This window comes from Glandiceps talaboti, chromosome 18 (genome assembly GCF_964340395.1).
Source record: "Glandiceps talaboti chromosome 18, keGlaTala1.1, whole genome shotgun sequence".
Lineage (NCBI taxonomy): Eukaryota > Metazoa > Hemichordata > Enteropneusta > Spengelidae > Glandiceps > Glandiceps talaboti.
In genome coordinates, this window is record NC_135566.1 from 544,827 (window position 1) to 566,076 (window position 21,250).

At 34.2% G+C, this 21,250-nt stretch overlaps 1 protein-coding gene across 2 annotated transcripts; it reads right to left on the bottom strand.

The window, feature by feature from the left end:
* Positions 1-2,386: 2,386 nt before the first annotated feature.
* Positions 2,387-21,209, bottom strand: LOC144449448 (rabankyrin-5-like). 2 transcript variants are annotated; one of them, XM_078139982.1, is made up of 23 exons: positions 21,194-21,209; positions 19,273-19,462; positions 18,233-18,351; positions 17,396-17,531; positions 16,256-16,379; positions 15,485-15,634; positions 14,955-15,120; positions 14,057-14,258; positions 13,581-13,649; positions 12,523-12,674; positions 12,227-12,324; positions 11,701-11,935; positions 11,115-11,367; positions 10,370-10,657; positions 9,844-10,000; positions 8,968-9,168; positions 8,398-8,574; positions 7,748-7,895; positions 7,216-7,306; positions 6,835-6,959; positions 6,443-6,589; positions 5,936-6,026; positions 2,387-5,595 (listed from the first exon to the last, which is right to left on the bottom strand). In XM_078139982.1, exons 1-23 carry the CDS (start codon positions 21,201-21,203, stop codon positions 5,463-5,465), a joined length of 3,462 nt encoding a protein of 1,153 aa, XP_077996108.1. In that variant the 5' UTR covers positions 21,204-21,209; the 3' UTR covers positions 2,387-5,462. The 2 variants fall into 2 exon arrangements, with proteins under 2 accessions (XP_077996108.1, XP_077996107.1); XM_078139981.1 differs by having other exon boundaries at positions 14,057-14,261.
* Between the last annotated feature and the right edge of the window lie 41 nt (positions 21,210-21,250).

The following is a 21,250-nucleotide window of genomic DNA, read 5'->3' on the forward strand; positions in this document are numbered from 1 at the left end:
CTTTCTGTCCGTGTTCCAGGGAAGAAAAGCTAAATCATCAAAACATAATAATGACCTTATGATATCTCTTAAACTGACCTGACATACAATAGACCTTATCTCTTAAACTGACCTGACATACAATAGACCGTATCTCTTAAACTGACTTGACATACAATAGACCTTATCTCTCATACTGACCTAACATACAATAGACCTTATCTCTTAAACTGACCTGACATACAATAGACCTTATCTCTCATACTGACCTGACATACAATAGACCTTATCTCTTAAACTGACTTGACATACAATAGACCTTATCTCTCATACTGACCTGACATACAATAGACCTTATCTCTTAAACTGACTTGACATATAATATTGTCTCACAAGTCAGTCTGATTACTTCTACTATCAAACAACCCAAACCTAGTATATGTAGATTTGCTGCTAAAGTCCATATGCTAATTATAAATTAAACATCACACTGAAAATATAACTCCATATTAAATAAAAAATTACAAACATTTCTTTTAAAACAATATAAACAGTAACTTATTGCAATGGTTTAACTCCCCACAGACAAACATGTATACATACACACGCATATACATGTGTATGTATGTACGTACTTATGTACGTACATACATATGATATCATACATACATACATACATACATACATACATACATACATACATACATACATACATACATACATACATATGTACATGCATACATAACACATGACAATTAACACACACATGTGCACATGCATGTATGTATGCCCCCCCCCCCCCCACACACACACACCACACACACACACACACACACACACACACACACACACACACACACACACACACACACACACACACATCCATCCATCCATCCAGTCTACATGTTACCCTGGTTCTTTTTAAGACCACATTTCAGAATAAAAACCAGCTGACACTAAAAACCCTATTTCAAGCTATTCTATATAAATTTCAGATCTTTACTTCCCTATAACCACAAAAACAATAAATATCAAGGATAACGACTGACAGACTCAGTTTTCTTACATAAATTTTAATATACACTTTAATTTCTTTTTAAAAAAAAAGGTATTCTGCTTATCATAGAAGTTATTGGAAGCACAGAGAGATTTACTGCAGCATTCACTACAAGAAAGAATTTAGGAAATGACAATATTATTTCTTTCTTTATGTCTACTGTTTCTATAGAAAAACTTTCTAATGTACCTCCTCTTAATTAGGCTGTCTTTGCCAAGGTTTAGGAACTTTACCAAGTAAACAGAAGAGGAAAATTTAGTAAAATGTGCATACATTTTCTTCCTAACCATATTTGGGTGGGAACTCGGCTAAAAGATCACATGATCTCAACGATAGAGTTTACCTACTTTGCCACCATTTATAGAAATACTGTTATAATTAATTCAAACACTGACAAGTAACTAATACATTCATGAAATAATCAAAAATATGCCTTTTATAACCAGAAAGTGAATGAGTTATAATATATTATTTTTTGACTGATATTAGGAAGCGAAGAGGGGGAATACAATAGAAAGTCTTACTGTTACTACTCTAGAGGACTGGCTATACTAATTGCACTCTTAGCTAAACCACAGCTAAACCACATTGACATCTAATAAGTATATTTGACAACTCACACAATAGTGTACCGACACCATCCTAATCTCAATTTCATTCCATCAAAAACATAGTTCTACCTCTGTTTTACATATTTGGTCATATCATCAATCAAATAAACAATAGTACATGTATGTATAAACAGCTGGTTACTTGCAAGCCAACAGCTTTTTATCCTTTGTACAGGAATGATACAAGCAAACTCTGAAAGGTATTAATGAGCATACAAATAACACAACACAAAATGCAGACAATCATTTCTAAAAATGCAATAAAATGAACAGCAAAACTGTAATTTTAAATAAAGCAAATATAAAATGAATATTGATTACTGAGAAAAGAACTACAATTTTCTGCATTTGTAACCTTATTTGGCCATCTAAAGTACACATGCTGGTAATTTTATACATTTTCAGAACATCAAATACTTCTATAATACAGTTCAAAAATATTTTGTTTTCCATCCAAATGACCTTAATTAAATGTCATGTCATGTCATGTCAAAGTTCAAAGGTTAAAGGTTCAAGAACCATCACTTGAGGAGATTTAGAGTATAGGGAAAGAATTTTTCAAATAATAGAATATCAGATATGTGATTGCTGATAAGTTATATTATCTAATAATAGATAATACAACATCTAGTTTTACATGTCAACAACACTTCATAAGTACATTTACACAATACATAGTTTTCAAAAAATGATACAAAACTTACATTTGAGTTGTACACTTATTTTAAATAGGTCATTTTTGTAATGCCCTTCAGGCCTTCAAAAACTATCAAATTACAGTAATTTTTTCAGACTATCTGGGTACAGACTCCTGATTTTGATATCATACTATGATATACAGCAGCCACCATCAAAGGCTATCAATTTACATGTATGCCAATATGGAAGGCTGTCCATTTACATGTATACCAATATGGAAGGCTGTCCATTTACATGTATGCCAATATGGAAGGCTGTCCATTTACATGTATGCCAATATGGAAGGCTGTCCATTTACATGTATGCCAATATGGAAGGCTGTCCATTTACATGTATACCAATATGGAAGGCTGTCCATTTACATGTATGCCAATATGGAAGGCTGTCCATTTACATGTATGCCAATATGACATATCACCCTCTATCACAAAGTATCAGGAGCTGTCATCTCATGATTTGAGTACTTGCACTCACAGTTCCTGTATCCAAGGACTGAGCTGCAGCACAAATATCTCTCAACTATTGATTAACCTGCCAGAATTGTACTGTACATCTCATATTAAATATTCAAGCCCCTGTGACCATAGCTTTAAAAGTTATATGTTGTGACTGTCTGTTTCAAAGAGTGTCCTCAGATAGCTAAATACCATAAATACTATAGTACAGTGTAGTTATATATACTCACACACATGAAATATTGTGATTTGATGAAAATATGTATTAATGGTAGAGGGTCTGACATGTTATAATCTGATATCGGTATTAATGTAGTAGGGTCTGATGATATACTACACAACATGAATAATGATATAAGATCTGATACAAGTATTAATGTGGTAAGGCTTCATACATTTAGTAATGGTAGAGACTTCAGTCCATGAACTTCAAGTCAAGGCAATGCTAGATTGACAACAAACTCTAGTATTATGATCTGACAAAGGTATCTTTTTATTTCTCCAATATTTAAAGTTTGATAATTGAATAAATTCAATATTCAATACCAGTAATATGTGAACATGGCAAGAGGATATAATGGTAGCCTGTTTACTGAACTGTCGAGATACATTGTTAGCTCATATTCACCACTTCAAACGAGTTACGTAGCCACACACCAAAAGTTGTTATGATGGTTATCCAGCATCCATATGGTTCAATTTACATAAAACAAATGTAAATAACATGTAAATTACCACATCACATGGTGTAATATGTGTATATTTACATAATGATTCATTTGAATAATGAGAGCCTGACAAGTTGTAACGGTTGGAGGGACTAAATGCTGTCATCAACCAGGCTATTGGGCGAAAATTTTCAATTCATTATCGCCAGTTTTGACAATGTAATCACTACAAGTGGAGAATACAAGGGCTAGGAGATACAACTGGCTAATGATGTATCTCAACAGTGCAGTAAACAGGCTATATGGCTAGGAGGTATGGCCAGCTAATGATGCATCTCAACAGTGCAGTAACTAGGCTAGGCTAGGAGGTACAACCAGCTAATGATGTATCTCAACAGCGCAGTAAACAGGCTAATATAATGGGTAAAACTTCAAAAACAACAAATATCGATGGTTGGAAAGGATTATATGCCATTACTAATGTGAAAACACCTTAGTCTGTAACATCATATCGATGCGGCAAATAATCTGTTTTCTGACAAGATACATGTCATACACAACCATTTAATTATTTGGTCAACACCATGCATTACAGTAGATGTGTGTGAGAAAAAGTCAACCTTCTTGTTCTATTTTGACCCCCTAGCATGAGGTAGAATGCAACTATGGGTACCAAAGAAAAGACTAACAATACCGATTCAACTTATGATCAGTATGTCCTCCTAACAACTGACATGATCTGTATTCACTATGGTGAAATGCAACAAACAGTAAAGTAATGTCTTTTCTAAAATGTCTATAGATCTGTAATACATAATCTATCTTTACCATGATATGTTATTAACAATATGATATTCAAGGCTAATATCAAATTCAATATTTCGGTGTGCTTTGTCTGGCAGTAATATTTCTATGAATTCCTTGGCAGTTTTCACCAACAGAACTGAAGTTGTATGTGTGAACTTAAAAACTGACATTTTGTGTGGATTTCTAGTAAAAATTTTATTCAAAACTTACAGGTTCCTTACCTTTTTATTTCTAAAATAATAAAATGTATAATCATTCTTTATTGAACAAACTTAATTCTGTAAAATAATTACTATCAATGCTATTAACATACAACCTTTGACCTAGTCATGGGCCACCATATTGGATTGATAAGTTTCTACATCTTTCACATTGTTATTTCTGGTGCAAACAATAGGCATTTCTTGGAACCATACAAAACACATCTGATTTTAACATCTGTCTTCTTGAGATGGTTGGTCAGATAAATTAAAGGGTCAAAGGTCAATTTTTAGGAAGTGATGATGTCACACTTTCTAGTGTCATTCAGAGTTGATACAGATACTATTTCACTGATAATATAGAATAGACCATTGTAATGTATACCAACCCCTTGTAGTAGAGAGATACATATCTCCAACAACTAGAAACTATACACAAGGTTTGTTGTCTGATGAGTTAATTAGTAGATGAGACTCTTGTGATTGCCATTGTAATCAGCCAGTAAAATACACTTTTATACAATTTCTTGATCTCATAATTTAGACATCACAACAACTTTAGAGGGCGCTATTGCACCACTAGAGAGCACTATTCACAAGAGTGATCTTCTACTAGTAGTATGTTGTTCATCTCAGATATTACCTAACATTCTGATGGGGAGGGGGTTATGAGTTTAAGTTTTTAGAGTTTTTCCAATTGTTTTTTATCACAAGACTAAATAAATATCAACAGAAAATTTAAACACCTGTCCTATACACAGCCAAGAACAATCCTTGGATGGTGTCTACATCTGATTTCACAATTATGCAGACTGAAAAAAACAAAACTTTCTTGTGACAAATTATTGATATTTCATTCATAAAAACTGAAAAACAAATATATTCATCCTCCTGAATATATTGAAATACATCCTCTACAATTGTTCAAAAGAAAAAGTGTAAAAAGCATAGGGAAGACCACATTGCAAATTGTTTTGTGACCTACACTATGGTACACCACCCAATGTTAGAACGTCAAAACACATATCACAAACACGAACTGGTTTATTCAGGTCGTATTTTATAATCGGCATCATCTTGGCGGAACACTTAGAACATAAAATACGACCACAGTGTCGGCTGAAATAAACAAGAGAAGAAACCACACTGTCAGTGTTTTTTTGCTAATTACAGTTTGGAAACCCTGGTAGCATTGGGGCAAATCTAGTAAACATCGCATGATCATTTTGGCAGAGCACACTAGTAAATTCTTGGGAAACTCTACATACGTTTAAGAATGCTTCTTTTCATGACCATGTACGGTTTACAATACTTAATACTCTGATTTACCATTCATGGACGAGGCAACACAAGAAAAATAACAAATAAAATGTTTTATCTCAAATTCTAATTCCTATATATCTCACTCATCAAAGACAAAAACAGACACACTATTACATAAACATGAAAGTTAACTTACCAGTGATGTTTCCTTGTTTTGATTCCAAATTTTATAGAGCATTCCTGGCAAGTTTCACATTCTGACCATTGTGGCTCTGCAGAAAGCATATCTGTAAACAAGGGTATATTGGGGTTCAATTTACATACAATGTATTGGTAAGTGTAAAAACCATAATACTCAAGATAAGACAACTATTTTACTTTGTTCTTATTAAAATATGAATTACCTGAAACTGCTGTATGCTGTGATTACTTTGAATTACCAGACAGTAAATGTTGTATTTTTGGTTTGAACATGTACAACTTGGCTTAGTGTGGTATTATGTATAATCTGGAAAGTTAAATAATTTGTCACCAAGCAAAATACAGGTGAAGCAATCATAAAACGTGTATAGCACTTATTTCTATTTATAATCTGTTTGTTCTAAACATGAATTTCATTTAAGACAAAAAAATGTTATGGCATGCTGTTTTCTGATCATCAATTTTGGCATACTATAGGTACAAGTTCAAGATCAGTACTTACCTAATAACCTAAATAACAGTTGTTTTGTGGCAACCTGGGCGTTAAAAATAGATATTCCATTTTTGTTCACAGTTCCAAGACAAGCTCCTGATCTTACAACTGCTCTACAAAGATTGGCATTACCTTGTTGGTATGCAAGTAACAACACTGGAAGAGAATGGAAAAATTAGCATATTCAAATCGTGATAAGGGCAGACTGATAGGATATGACCCTGAATAGGTCAAAGGTTACAAAACATGACCAAGAATGATGGGAAATACATTAAAGTCACACAAATTTGAATTTGATGTTAGATTGCAGTAAATTTGCTTACTGTTTCAAGAGAATTGCTTAGTTTTGGATTTCTATAATTTATTATGAATATACCAAGCAATCTGATTCTGGTGCTTACCTGTGTTACCTTCAGCATCTGGCATGTCGACTGGATATGCAGGCATACATTCTTTGAATAATTCAAATATGGCTGCTGCATTCTCCTTACCATACTGTCCTAATACATGCATTGGTGTTTGCCCTCTGTCAAATAATGAAAATACGATCAACACTGTTATACTAATAAAAGTTAAATCTACAAGATTATTTTTTAATTTGAATGTGCCACCATTTAAATATTTTGCATGCAACATTGCCGCGGGACCCATGGTGCTCTGATAGAACAATAACAAATGTTTTGCATCCGAACGCCCCTTGCTTGTTCTCATCTTAGATTGAATTGATATGAGACTCTGTAAGTGCTTGATAGAGGGCACTATATCTTATAAACGGTTCTCACCTTAGATTGACATGTTCTGCATTGATACGTGATTCTATAAGTAGTACCCTAACACAGTTTATGTTCCCAGATTGCACTGCAACATGAAGAGCTGAAAAAAGAAGAGTAAAATCAATCAAAAATGTACATTATTACTTATCGCCATCATTTCTATAAGTACTCAAATAATACTGTAAATGTCAGTAAAATCTGAACTGCTATCACCAAACCATAACTACCAATAATGGTGTTCGACTTTATTTTCTATCCGAGTGAGGTAGGCAAATCCCCTAATGTAGGTCATTGTAAATTTCACTGTTTGAGGCAAGTACTAGTGGCTAGATAATTCTACTACTAGTGAAGGTTGTATCTCACTGCTGAAGGTGGAATTTGAGTAGAGAAGGGCATCTTTCACCAATTTTGTGGTAAATACTTCTCCCATCATAGGAAAGCCTAATTTGTGTAGGTTAATCTCACACAAAAGACTACAAATTTCACATCAACACCTCCAGAGTATAATGATTTGTAAATTAAATGAGCTGATAACACTTACCATTATTCATATTGACATCAACTGCATCAACATCTACACCATTCTCTATAAGTATACTACATATCGTTGAGCGGTCATGGGTAGCTGCTATGTGAAGACATGTCTGTTTATGGTTGGTAAGATCACCAATATTAGCTCCTGCCAGTAGCTAAAAATAATACAAAAAATTAAATTACTAACAACTGGATTTTTTTACGGCTAGCATTTAAATCATCTTAAAGAGGTGATTGAAATTTGTTAAGTTCTTCCAAAACACCAAAATTGATATAAGGTTAACCAGGTTATATGATATGACATGTACATCATGTGCATATCACATGTGTAGCACATGTACATCACCTGCACATCATGTGCACATCACATGCCTATCACATGTACATCACATGTTATTCTTCATCTTTCATCTTTCTATTCCAAGCTAGACACTATCTACATGTCAATGACTTGATGATACTGAGAGTGATTATCACATACATACTTCACTGCTTTATTCATCACATTATCTAAAGATAAAATGTATTTCTGGGACACTTTCCTATTTCCTTTGGAATTAAAATTAATGAACAAATGAAATATTTGACACTTAGAATAATAAGAATATTTCAAAAGATTTGTATGGACAAAAAAATGACATTTAAAAACTTACTCACCAGATTTCTAACTATCATTTCATTGCCAGTTTGTACAGAGAGATGTAGTGGTGACAACCTACTGGAGTCCTGTGCTCTAGAGTTGACATTAGCATGAACACTAATTAAAAATAATACACTTTCTATATCACTGTTTGTAATAGCTATGTGGAGGAAGTTTCTTCCTTTGTTGTCAAGCTGTAAAACAATGGGAAAATGTCAACGTGATTATTGATAGAGAGAAAGATATACAATGTATTATGTCAATAAAAATCAAACACTATACCCATGTACTGCATACAGTACATCCATCAGGATTTTCTAAAAGTGATTTCATTTGCATTTACAGTAAATTATCACTTCAACATTATAATTGTAGAAAGTGACATGTACCAATTATTCATTTACTTGTCTTTTATCGCATTCTGGGTATAATGTGAAAATTTTGCAAGTTTGTTTTGTTTGAGAAGAAAAGAACAGAAAAAATGAAAAAGTTGCCTATATGGGTTAGAATAAGAATGAATCAGTTGGACCCGTCTGAGGGCTTGAAATAAGTAAACAACCTGTGACATATGGATGTAACAGACTCACCTGTTCAGCAGCTCCAGGTTCTCTATCTAATATCATCTGTGCTGCTTTGTTATTCTTGATTGTCATGGCAGCAGCAAACGGTGTCTGACCACTTCTATCTCTAAGAGTTAAATCTAATAGTGGATGTGACATCAATAGTTTGATCAGTGTATCATGTTGATTAATTACAGCTATGTGGATGGGTGTCTTACCCTCGGCATCCTACAACAAACCATGACAAAACAAAACAATTAGTACACAAGCCTCAATAAATTCTCACTCTTGACACTGGGCTGTTCTCCAAAATATTAGTTAAATCAGAAATGACATTGCCAATACAATGACCACAGACACAGCGGTACATTAAAATAGACAACTTTTAATAAATTCAAATTGTTACTCTTTGTATGCAAGTTATTTTGATTAAGAAGTCCTTCTTATGCCTGTTCTGTGTCAAATTCACTTGTAGGTATACTCCTGGTGTCATAAGGCAAAGTTAAAGTTTAACTGGTTTCAAATCGAGGGGAAGTGCCAGCTTGGGGTCTACAGGTCAATTTGCATACATTCTCTTTTAGCCAATCATCCCCTTCAATTTTTGGAATTTACATAAGTAAACATTGCGTTAAATCTCAAACGGCTTACAAGTTAGCGTCACCCAGCATTTTCCCTTGCTTGTCAGTTCCAAGACACTTGTGAGTGAGTATGGTTTCTTGTGTGCAAGCGAGATCTTCTCCCCTGTCTGCCGCCCTCTATAGACGTACCAACGATTTGAATGGTGGATCAGATCAAATCTTAACAATATAACTAAACATACAAAGTCATTCAGAGTTGATTGACAGCTTTCCCAAGATGAATGTAGTCAGCAGTTAAAACATACAACTACATCACAGTACATACCTTAGCATTAACATCAGCATTCATTTCTATCAATGCTTGTACAACTTGTTCAAGTCCCCACTGACATGCTATGTGTAGAGGTCCCTGACCATCTCTGGCTTCTTCATCACCTTCTCCATTAGGACCTGGTCTACGAGGACTATTCACATCACACATACTGTAAGATGAAAGCTACACAAGTCAAATAACCTATACTATAACAATTGAATGTATTAAAGTTAATCTTCCACTGATATGTATCCTTGCTAGTACAGGAGTCACTTGTGAAGGTTTGTCATACATATGTATGTAAGTCAAGATTTCTGTCAAATTCTCAGGAAAACCAGAGATGTTCATTAAACTTATGGTGCAAGATTTTCAAATCTATGCTTGTTTTGCAAGTTTTCTTATTCCTATTACAAGAGTCTCAAACATACACAAAAACTTCGCTAAAACACTAATATGCAACTCTTCACTCTTACAATGCATCTGACTATATGTATAGACCCTTAGTTCTGGCATATGTCCATAAAATAGAAATACTTACCTTCGTATTAGGAAACAGGCAACAGCTTCATTGTTGTCATCAATAGCTCTATGTAGCAGTGTCTGTTGACATCCACCAGGTCCCCTACCCCAGGCATTTGTATCACATCCATGTCTTACTAGTGTAGAGGCTACATCTTCCTGTCCACTCTCTAGTGCCACCCATAATGGAGGGTTACCGTTTTCATCAATTACATTCATATTGGCACCTCGTACACACAGCGCATCCACAACAACAGGAAGATGTCGTTTGATTGAAAGCTGTAGGGGGGTTTCATTTTCTTTTGTTCTGTTGAAGGAAAAACAGATTGTGAGACGCCGAGTTATTCAGTTAACATAAAATTTTAAGATGATAGACTGAATGTAATCCATGGCAAAATAAATTTATAATTTTCTTCATCTATAAAAGCTACTTTGGAGTCATTATAATATTTGATAGTCAAGTACATTATGACTACATGAATGACTGGATTTCATTAATATAAATGGATAAATGCAGACAGAGTCAGAGAGACAGACAGACATACAGACAGACAGACAGACAGACAGACAGACAGACAGAGACAGACAGACAAACAGACAGGCAGACAAACTGACAGACAGACAGACAGACAGACAGACAGACAGACAGACAGACAGACAGACAGACAGACAGACAGACAATGCATGTTACAAGTTATAAATGATGAAGAACTGGTACTTGAATTCTTAACTTATTTAGACGTAGAAGTTTGTTATTGACTTACTTAATATTGAGATCAGCTTTGTGTTCTAGTAAGAACAATGCACTGGGTGTTCCTTGCTTCATAATAGCTTGATGTAATAATGTCATTCCATCACTCATAGTGTGGTTAATATTAGCACCACCAGCTAGTAGTTGTGCTGCTATGTCATGGAAGTTCATCCAGAGTGCAAGTCCAAGTACAGTCTGTTCTTGACTGTCTACTAAGTTGAGATCTGGGATGATTTGTAGATTGTTGTTACTGTGTAGTGAATTTGCTGAAAGAAACATACAACATGATTTACAGTCAGTTTATATCACTTGGTTTTCAACGTTATTGTTGGTACTCCCCCATATTTGTCCATACATAGACACGTCATCCTTTGTGGGGTATTCTTTTCAGCCCTTTGGTCTAAAAGGGGAAAATGTATTTCAGATGAAAAAGTCTCAAACTAGGATCCACTGTACTGTATTCTAAATATTCTTCATTTGTGGAAGAAACATTTTCGAAAATGGAGTGTGGTGTTTGTCACAAAAGCAGAACAACCCTGCTATAGCTGACCACAACCACCTTCCTTCAATTCATGTATTTGATAGTTGACTTGACTCACCTCTATGTTCAAGGAACACAGCAACTACATCTGTATGTTTATTAGCAATAGCTATATGTAATGGTGTCTGCTGTGTTGCTTCATGGACTACATCAGTACCTTCAATGTTATATCTACCAAGGGGTTTACTGACATCAAACCTTGTCTGTGCGTTGGGATTAGCTCCTTTATGTAGTAGCTGCAAGGTGAGTTTAGCTAGACCATATCTGGCTGCAGTGTGAAGTGGTGTCTCTCCCTGTACAATACAAGTATATTACATACAAATATCTAAAAATTTGTCTGGAATAGTATTCTTACCATCTTGGCAAAAATTCCTCAATTCTTTTGCATATTCACTCTGTCAGGCTTGCACCAATTTCACACAAATCATACTTTTAATACAGATACATGTACAGGAAACAACAAAATTAATGAATGACATTATTTTAAAGAAAAAGTCAAAATCCACTTGTCACCTGAATAAAGAGTGGAATAAATGATTCTTTCTAGAGGGGTATGATTAAACAGTCAATACAATGATCCCTACCTGGAGGTTTGAATGATTTTCACTTGCATTGCGTTCAACAAGAAATAATGCCGCTTCTTCATTGTTAGCTCTGCATGACAGATGTAGTAAAGTATCACCTGTAAACAAACAATCAATCATAAAATGTCCTCAGTCTCAAAAAATGTTGAAAATAGTGGACGTTTTCTGGTTTAATCTTCAAAGTGACTTAGTCCTCACACTTCTGACAAAAAGTAACCAGTAAATGACTGCATTCTTTCCTTAGCATAACACACACCTACGATACCAGTCTAGTAACCATAGTAACCATAACATACCTGTCTTAGGATTGATAGCATCTGGCTTACTTCCCCTTGTAATAAGTCTTGCTGCAAAGCTACCATCATTGTATTTTTGGTCTCCAGTTGTGTTATCCAATGCCAGCCATAGAACTACATCATCTTCATTGTTCCTTAGTTCTAAATCTAATCTAATAGATGATGATGAACAACATGAATGTTGGTGGCAACAAACACTTTGTTTAGTTATTCATTGTTCTCTTTTCATTTCATTTCTTCAAAATCTAAAACATATTTTTGTACTACAACATAAATTTAACTAATATCCAGTATTAGGATCATTGAAAATACTTTAATTTTTGCTCACATTGTCGATTAATATCCTGCTGATCTGGCACCTAGCATACAATTCAACTCTATTTCACTGTCTGGAAATGTTCTCTGCTACCATCAAGATTTAGTTCTACCATGCATTACCATATATATCTACCATATCAAAACAAACTGCATGCACTATACATGTTGTCAAAACACCCCAATCCATCCATCCCCACACCCCTCATTCACAGTCATACACACACACAACCCCCTCATTCACACCGTCATAAACACAACCCTCATACACACACCCCTCAGTCACACACACAACCCTCATACACACATCCCTCATACACACACCCCTCATACGTATACTCCTCATACACACCCCTTCATACACACACCCCTCATACACATGTAATTTGACAAGCTGTACCTAATATCACTATTATTTATCAATGTCATATTGTGTGTACATACAGATACAATGTGTCCTATCACACTACTGTGTTTGTTACTTATGTCTGCAAATATAGATTTATTTATACAGTGGGTAAAAGTGATACACTATATCCCTACTGGAATGTTGACTTATTTCCATCCTACATAGAAAGAAAGAAAGCTAGATAGATTGACTTATTTCCATCCTACATAGAACAAAAGACAGCTAGATAGATTGACTTATTTCCATCCTACATAGAACAAAAGAAAGCTAGATAGGTTGACTTATTTCCATCCTACATAGAACAAAAGAAAGAAATCTAGACGAGTTGACTTACTGTTTATAATCTAGTAGTAGAGTAAAGACAGCGTCATTTCTTGATGCTATAGCTTTATGCATTGGAGTGCTGTAAGAAGAACACATGAATGTCACAATTCTGTTGATGATCATTGACCAAGAAAACTCACAGAAAGCTCAATGCTAAAAACACAAGTTATAACCTGTGTTAGTAATTTACACAGTGGTTGTCACATAGCAATAACATTAATATTATCTTAGTAGTGTAGCCATAAAGATTACATAGGATTATCCTTTCATTCTGGACAAACTTTTCTATAAATCCGCAAGACAACTATTCACACCTGAATGTTAATTCTAATCCAAAGTGAGCCTTTACAACGCCAACAGTAACACAACCCACTCTGGGTTGAAATTTCATATTACTAGCACTCTAATACAATGACTCAATTCTCATTGAAGTATTTTTCTAACATATACAGCTTTAGCAAAATGTAAGCGAGTTGTGTGTTCTACCTTCCAGTGTTATCCTGCATGTTAGGATTAGCTCCATACTGTAGTAGTAAACTAGCAACCCTAGCCATTCCCTCTATCACATCCTGATTAGCTATCCGTGGGTTGTAGGCTGCCACAATATGTAGTGCTGTCTCATTCTCAGGGTGATTAGCAGCATTGGTCTTGGCACCATTCTTGATCAGGAAAATAGCAGAAAATTCATCTCCTGGTAAATAGGAGTAAGCATTAAAATATTATACCTCAAAACAAATTGGGAAACCTGGCACAAAATTAATAAATTCATCTCAGAGTGAAAAGAAGTAAGCATAGAAAACAAATAATAAAATAAAATTCTAATCATTACATTATAAACATCCTCAATGCATTGTACAAGGCTCAGAGAGAATAGGCATCATCGGCAGGGTAAAAACAATATAAATGTCAAAAATCATTATACAAATTGAGAAAAACTGGCACAAAATTCATTTTCTGGTTCAAAGAAATAAGCTCCATAATATTGCACCTCCATACAAACTGAGAAAGCACAAAATCACTTTCTGAGGGTAAAGGAATAAGCACTAAAACTTACTATAGCATAATCTTTGATGTTAATAAATTCTGTAGTGCGTATGCAGTATTTGAACCATTTCTAGTATGTTCTAAACTTCAGGTTTTGGATACATACACACTTCTTTGATTTTCAGTGTGACCCCCTAGTACATCTGAAGGACTGTACTTTCCAAACAATCAAAAAGTTTATTTTAGACAATAACAATTATTTCATGACTGTAATCTGTAATGTGGTTTTACTCTTCATTTATTCATAAATCTCAGTTGTATTTGTTGAATGGTCCCTGTACTTCAGTTTCAGAATCCATTTTTTTCAATGTCTACATTTTGCTAACCATCACAAACTTACCTCTTTTCACAGCTTTATGAAGCAGACATCTTCCATCATTGTCAGTGACATCCACATCAGCTCTGTGCTTGACTAATTCAGTGGCTATGCTTTCTTGTTTAGTTGATAATGCTAAATCTAGTGGTAAATCTCCCTGGTTGTCTAACTCATTCAATTTACCAGGTAACTAAAATTTATAAGATATAAGTACATGTACATAAATGTTTACTTTCAAGTTTGTTGTTATGACTGAAATCAGTCCAAATACAGATAAAATGAACCAGGTTGATTGAGACATTGCTTTGAAAATACTGAATTTGATAAAAAGAAAAGCCCTACTGTGTATGATTTGACAAAACTTAATTATGAATATTTCAACTACACATAAGGCCTCTCCTTCAAGGTAAAAGCTGGCCTCTCAGAAAATGTGTACAGCTCTGATGATTGGCAAGTGATATATGAAATTTTGTGAAGGGTCGGGAGGGAGAGAAGGAGGTGTGGAGAGAAATACCTGAGGGTAGGTGACGTTCTGTAATTTGACATGTACCTACCTGTGCATCATATTCCATAAGGTAAAGGAATACAACATCTTCTCTTCTATTCCTAACAGCTGTATGTAACGGATATTCTGTCTTGGCTTTAAACATCTTGTAAAGTAATGGTGCTGTCATACTAACAAAATCTCCACTGTTAAAATCACCCTGAAATATTCAAATTACCATAGATACAATCACATTTAGTTTTAACAAACATTATTACAACCAAAAATCACTCACTGAAATGTTCAAATCAAATACAATCACACACATTTGTATCAAACATAGATATTTTTATTTTATGGCTGATACAGAATTTAACCACCTAAGTGGATCATAAAAATAACATTTACTTGATTTCTTGGTCAACACCATGGCTTCACACCATGCACTATACAGGTATTATTACAGGTGGACATTTACTTGATTTCTTGGTCAACACCATGGCTTCACACCATGCACTATACAGGTATTATTACAGGTGGACATACAGTTAGTCAATATTCTTGTTCTATTGTCTAGTATGGGGGGGGGGGGGTGTAATGCTATTACACAACTTACATATCATTAAAACAATATTGTTACAAAACTTGAACATTTTCTATCATTCTCTTTCGATGATTTCTTATAAATAACATTTCACAGAAATGCAAAAACAATGATTAAAATAACGAATTATTTGAAAGGCACTCATGAGATATTGTTGATGTATGTAGTTCAGTGTTTGATAATGATTATTGTCTAATTTACTATGCTACACCACTATAATGATGTTAATTCACTTACCCAGTGGTTTGAAATAATTTCTGAACAGTATTCTCGAAGTGTATTGGCTCCTATTTCATCAGCTGTGGCATAAAATTTGATACAATTCTTGACAGTCACAGACGACATCAGTGACTTTTCACAACTGTAACAAACAGTACAAGCATTTTATGTTTATTTTACTCTTATTGTATCAATAAATCTCATTGTTGCATATTGTTAAATTAATAAAGCTAACATAAAGCTTCAGTAAATAACATGTCATTACACTTTTAAATTAGATGACTAGTACACAGAGTCAGACCAGAAACCCTGCAGAGCACCTCAACCAAAACAATTCCCTGCAGCTTGGTGAATATTACAGAGAAAGCACCTCTTTACCAAAACAATTCCCTGTAGCTTGGTGAATATTACACAGAAAGCACCTCTTTACCAAAACAATTCCCTGTAGCTTGGTGAATATTACACAGAAAGCACCTCTTTACCAAAACAATTCCCTGTACTAAGCTTGGTGAATATTACACAGAAAGCACCTCTTTACCAAAACAATTCCCTGCAGCTTGGTGAATATTACACAGAAAGCACCTCTTTACCAAAACAATTCCCTGTAGCTTGGTGAATATTACACAGAAGGCACCTCTCAACCTAAACAATTCCCTGCAGCTTGGTGAATATTACACAGAAAGCACCTCTTAACCTAAACAATTCCCTGTAGCTTGGTTCTTATTACCGTATGTACAGTTATATAGTTCAGGATTTGGCAGGATTAGAGACTGAAGGATTTATACAGCTATGCTCTAGCTCTACATACATAAATCTTTGTCAATTGTTGTCAAGTTGATGATAAAATTAAAAACAAAATTAAAGTATTGTACTTTTAGACCCCTTGGCATGTCAGACTCACCACCTATGATGTATTTAAACTCCACAGTGTAAACTGATGTGTGCACTAACCAGTGACAGTACATAATTAATGAAACTTGTGATGATCATTGAATGTAATTCTAAACAGAGGAGAAAAATGTTCAGTACAACAGGATTGATTTTTTTTGTTTTCATCTCTCCTGATTGATGGCACACAGGTAAAGATTTGGATGTAGTTATATGATAATAAAGGCCATAACACACAAGAACTAATAAAATACACATGATAAAACTCACCGATCTCTGAGTCCAACTAGTTTACATTTACTTGCTGCTTTCAATAGTTGTAATACAAATGTATCATCAGCTTTGATATCTGCCTGGTCTGTATACACCCAACGCATCATAGTAACACCTACTTCATAGGGTATTTCTACAAGTAAACAAAAATACAAACATAAACTATCTGTATACACCCATCGCATCATAGTAACACCTACTTCATAGGGTATTTCTACATGTAAACATAATCTTTGTATATGAAACATGCAAGACTGTAATATTAATCCCATAAGGTATTTCAAGCCAGCTGCATAGTGCATATGTGATGCGTACGATATCTGCTTCACAATATCAAATCTACAGAGCAGTGACTATTACACAGATGAAGACATTTAAAAACAATTATTAGTACAGAGAGAACTTTGAAATGGCATTGTGTGCAATACTTTCTCTGCTTGTGATGAACAATTTGAATTCAAACTTTGCACAATTATGAGATCTGACACTGCATATGTTAAATACTCATAACATTCATTACATAGAAACCACAAAATTATCAACTCTGCTGTAAGCGTTTGGACTCAAGATTCTTAACTCAAATCACAAGCTTTATTTTTGTGATACTATATCCATGAATATAGCATTAGCGGTGATTAATGACTTTCTCAAATTGATAAAATATACATGGTAAACTGCACTCACATAGTGTCATTAGAGTCAATTTATTATATATAAAAGGTGAAAATGCACTGGCTACTAACATTAAACAGCTTTATAGCAATAAATGTCATTAAATTTGAAACCTGATTTGAATAACAAATTGATTGCTAGCCTGAAGACAGACTAACTAACCTGTGAAATCCAATGACTGTACAGAAGCTAGATCTGGTACGCCCCATGTATCACTACGTGCTGCCAGTACAAATTTATGTGCCTTGATGTCATGGCCCTCCAGCTTAACCGTTAAATCGCTGCAAACAAAGGTGACATTGAAATTACTTGAATAATAATTAATATAATCTTGAAGGTTATATCCACTAGTGTTATTGCGTGGAAGATTTCATATATCAAACCTACCTGAGTTTGCCATGCATTTTACTAAGGTCCCCTGCTAGAATTTTATGTCAATAAAAAATTGTAAATTTTACTACATTTATCCCATTCTTGCGAGACCTTCTTTATGTATATTACTAAGTTTCTAAAACAAGTCAAAACACAACTCTTTTGAAAATAAAAGATTTCATAATTTCCTCCGTAAATAACAAGAATACTATCCTCTTTACAAATTTCTTATTATAAACCTATGTCTCCCCCCCCCCCTCCCCTTCCCTTCTCCTGGAATAGGATTTCAGTTAATACTGATAATAGCTCACACATTGTTCAGTAGACATATGAATTTACAAAACTGCAGGTAATATAGCTGTAGATTATTTTATTGCAATAATTATTAACAAACAAGTCAACATGCACCATATCTTATCTTTACAACTTATCTACAGTATGTATGTAAATTTAGATAAGATACCTTATATGTTAATAATACTGTCAGTATTACTATTTTTTTATTTTAACTCATTCATTTCATTCTGGTGGGATGGGAATTGTTATTTTTTTAAATATTATACAATACTTTACTTATCTGTATATCCCATTTGAATTTAATGTCAGGGAATCATGTAGACTCTTCCACATCCTGGCTATTTTCACTAACTTTAACTATTTGCTGTATTAGTAAGTCCAGTCTCATTGTATGGTTTGCTCTCAAAGGTTACTTAGAATTTCAACATATGGCGAAGGTCCACTCAAAGTGAAAGTAGCAAGTACTTTATAAATAAAACTAACAAAATAGTTGGGGGGGGGGGGAGTGGAGAGTTTGGGGGGACACTACCTACCTGTATAACTCCCTATCAAAGAGATCAGCTACAGTTTTAAGGAGTCTTGCAACAAAGCTGTCTTCACTAAGATTACCTCCTGCAGCTGATGAAACATTGTACTTTTGTTCCACGTCAGCAAGTTTATTTTGTAGTTTGACATACTCTTGACGAAGTAAGTCCAAATGGCGCTGTAGTTTTTCCACTTCAGCTGAATGCACAAAAAACAAAGAGTCAAGATTTGTTATAACTGCAAACATATTCTATTAACTTTTACAAAATGAGCAATGAGTGGTTGTGTATTGTACATTGATAGTCATCTCTGAATACCGATCTTTAATTGAAATGTTAGTACCTGGATAGAAATTGGTATACCTTCAGCATTGAGGTACAGTTCATTTTCAAAATTTTGCGTTAAATATTTTCAAACACATATTTTTGCTTCTTACCTTACATTGTAAACTTTTATTAAGGATAATATGATTATATCAGTTCTATGACTTTTTGAATCTGAATTATTAGTATTATTATTTACGGTTTATTTATAATATAGTACAATGTACATAGCAGCCTATTGACTGAATTGCAACAATATTACAATTGCAGATCATATTTTAATGTGGGAAATAACAAATTGATACATTAAAATATTAATAAAACTTACAATTGACAACAATGTCAAAAATTGTACTATAAAATGACTAGTGTAACACACACAAGACAGTTTAAAATGATTTACAATAGAACCTAATAGAATATTGTTGATGTAAAATACTCTACAAGCATTACATGTACTAAAATTACAATGAACACTGAGATAATTCAATCTGAAAAGTAGATGTTAATTATATCAGTTTTAAGGAGGACATTTGATTGATATGATTGGTTGGGGTTTTTTCAAGAGTTTTAGTTATACCTACATCTGTACCTTACATGAGAAAGCAGCTGTTTAAATACTAAAAGTCGAATTATGTAAATCACCGACACTGTCACAGGACTTATCAGCAGATAAATAAAATGACTGCATCCATTCAGGGTCAATGACAGAAATCATGGATTAGTTCACCCAACTGCCATTAAAATTAAATCTAGCTACCATGGTAATCCATCACCTGTACCTGTAGCTTCTTTGTGAGTACTGTCTGCCTAGCTGCATTAATTGTAACTTTGTTTTTATCTATTTACAATACAATTTTATTCATATTTATATTTTATTTTGTGTGACTCAACATTTTTAGTTTCAATTTTTATTTTCTTATGGGGTTTGCAAAAAAATCAGCAATGAGTTCTAGCGGAGCAGCAAGAGCGATGGAGCGAAACCGCTAGTACTGCATCTACTGTCTGGCTGTCCATTGTTCTTTATCTTTGCCCTGGTCGGTTTTGTGCACCTTTCCTCAAAGTAGTTGTGTTTCGTTTCCTTGTTACATGTAATTTGTTGTTAAGGTCATCAAATATTAGGTAAAATTTGCGATTAAATAATTAATCTCAAGTTTGATATTGCAGCTCGTGGCTGCCCTGTCTGCCAACTACAACAACCATTGAAATATGTAATGTATTTCACAAGTTTACATATAACTTCTCACTAACGATCGATGAAATAAAATCCAACAGAGTGACAACTCTGAAGTGTCTTGGAATGAGGCATTTAATGTATGTCATTTTAAGTAACAGAATTGATCAAAAGATGACAACAGCAAAACAATCAACACGAATACTAACTGACTGATCACGAGTAAATAACCCAACCCACCCGGTAAGTTCCCTCCCTCCCGGTATGATACCCGATATACAACTAGCTAAATGCATATAAAATTACAGTATATATATTACAGTACACACAAAATGCATCGTTTGACTCTTACACACAAAGAAAACAGTTTGTATAACCGTAACATATGACAATTCGCTAAAAATTGAGAAATATTGGAAGATATCGGCTAACCTTCCGCCATCTTCGATCACCTTGATTCTCGTGAGATCTCTCACTTTAGTCACGTGA

Coding starts and splice junctions, on each gene's coding strand:
- LOC144449448 (XM_078139981.1), bottom strand. Junction 11,936..12,226: donor AAAATCATTCAAACCTCCAG/GTAGGGATCATT, acceptor TGTATTGTACAG/GGAGAGACACCACTTCACAC. Junction 5,596..5,935: donor AAAACAAGGAAACATCACTG/GTAAGTTAACTT, acceptor TGTTTATTTCAG/CCGACACTGTGGTCGTATTT.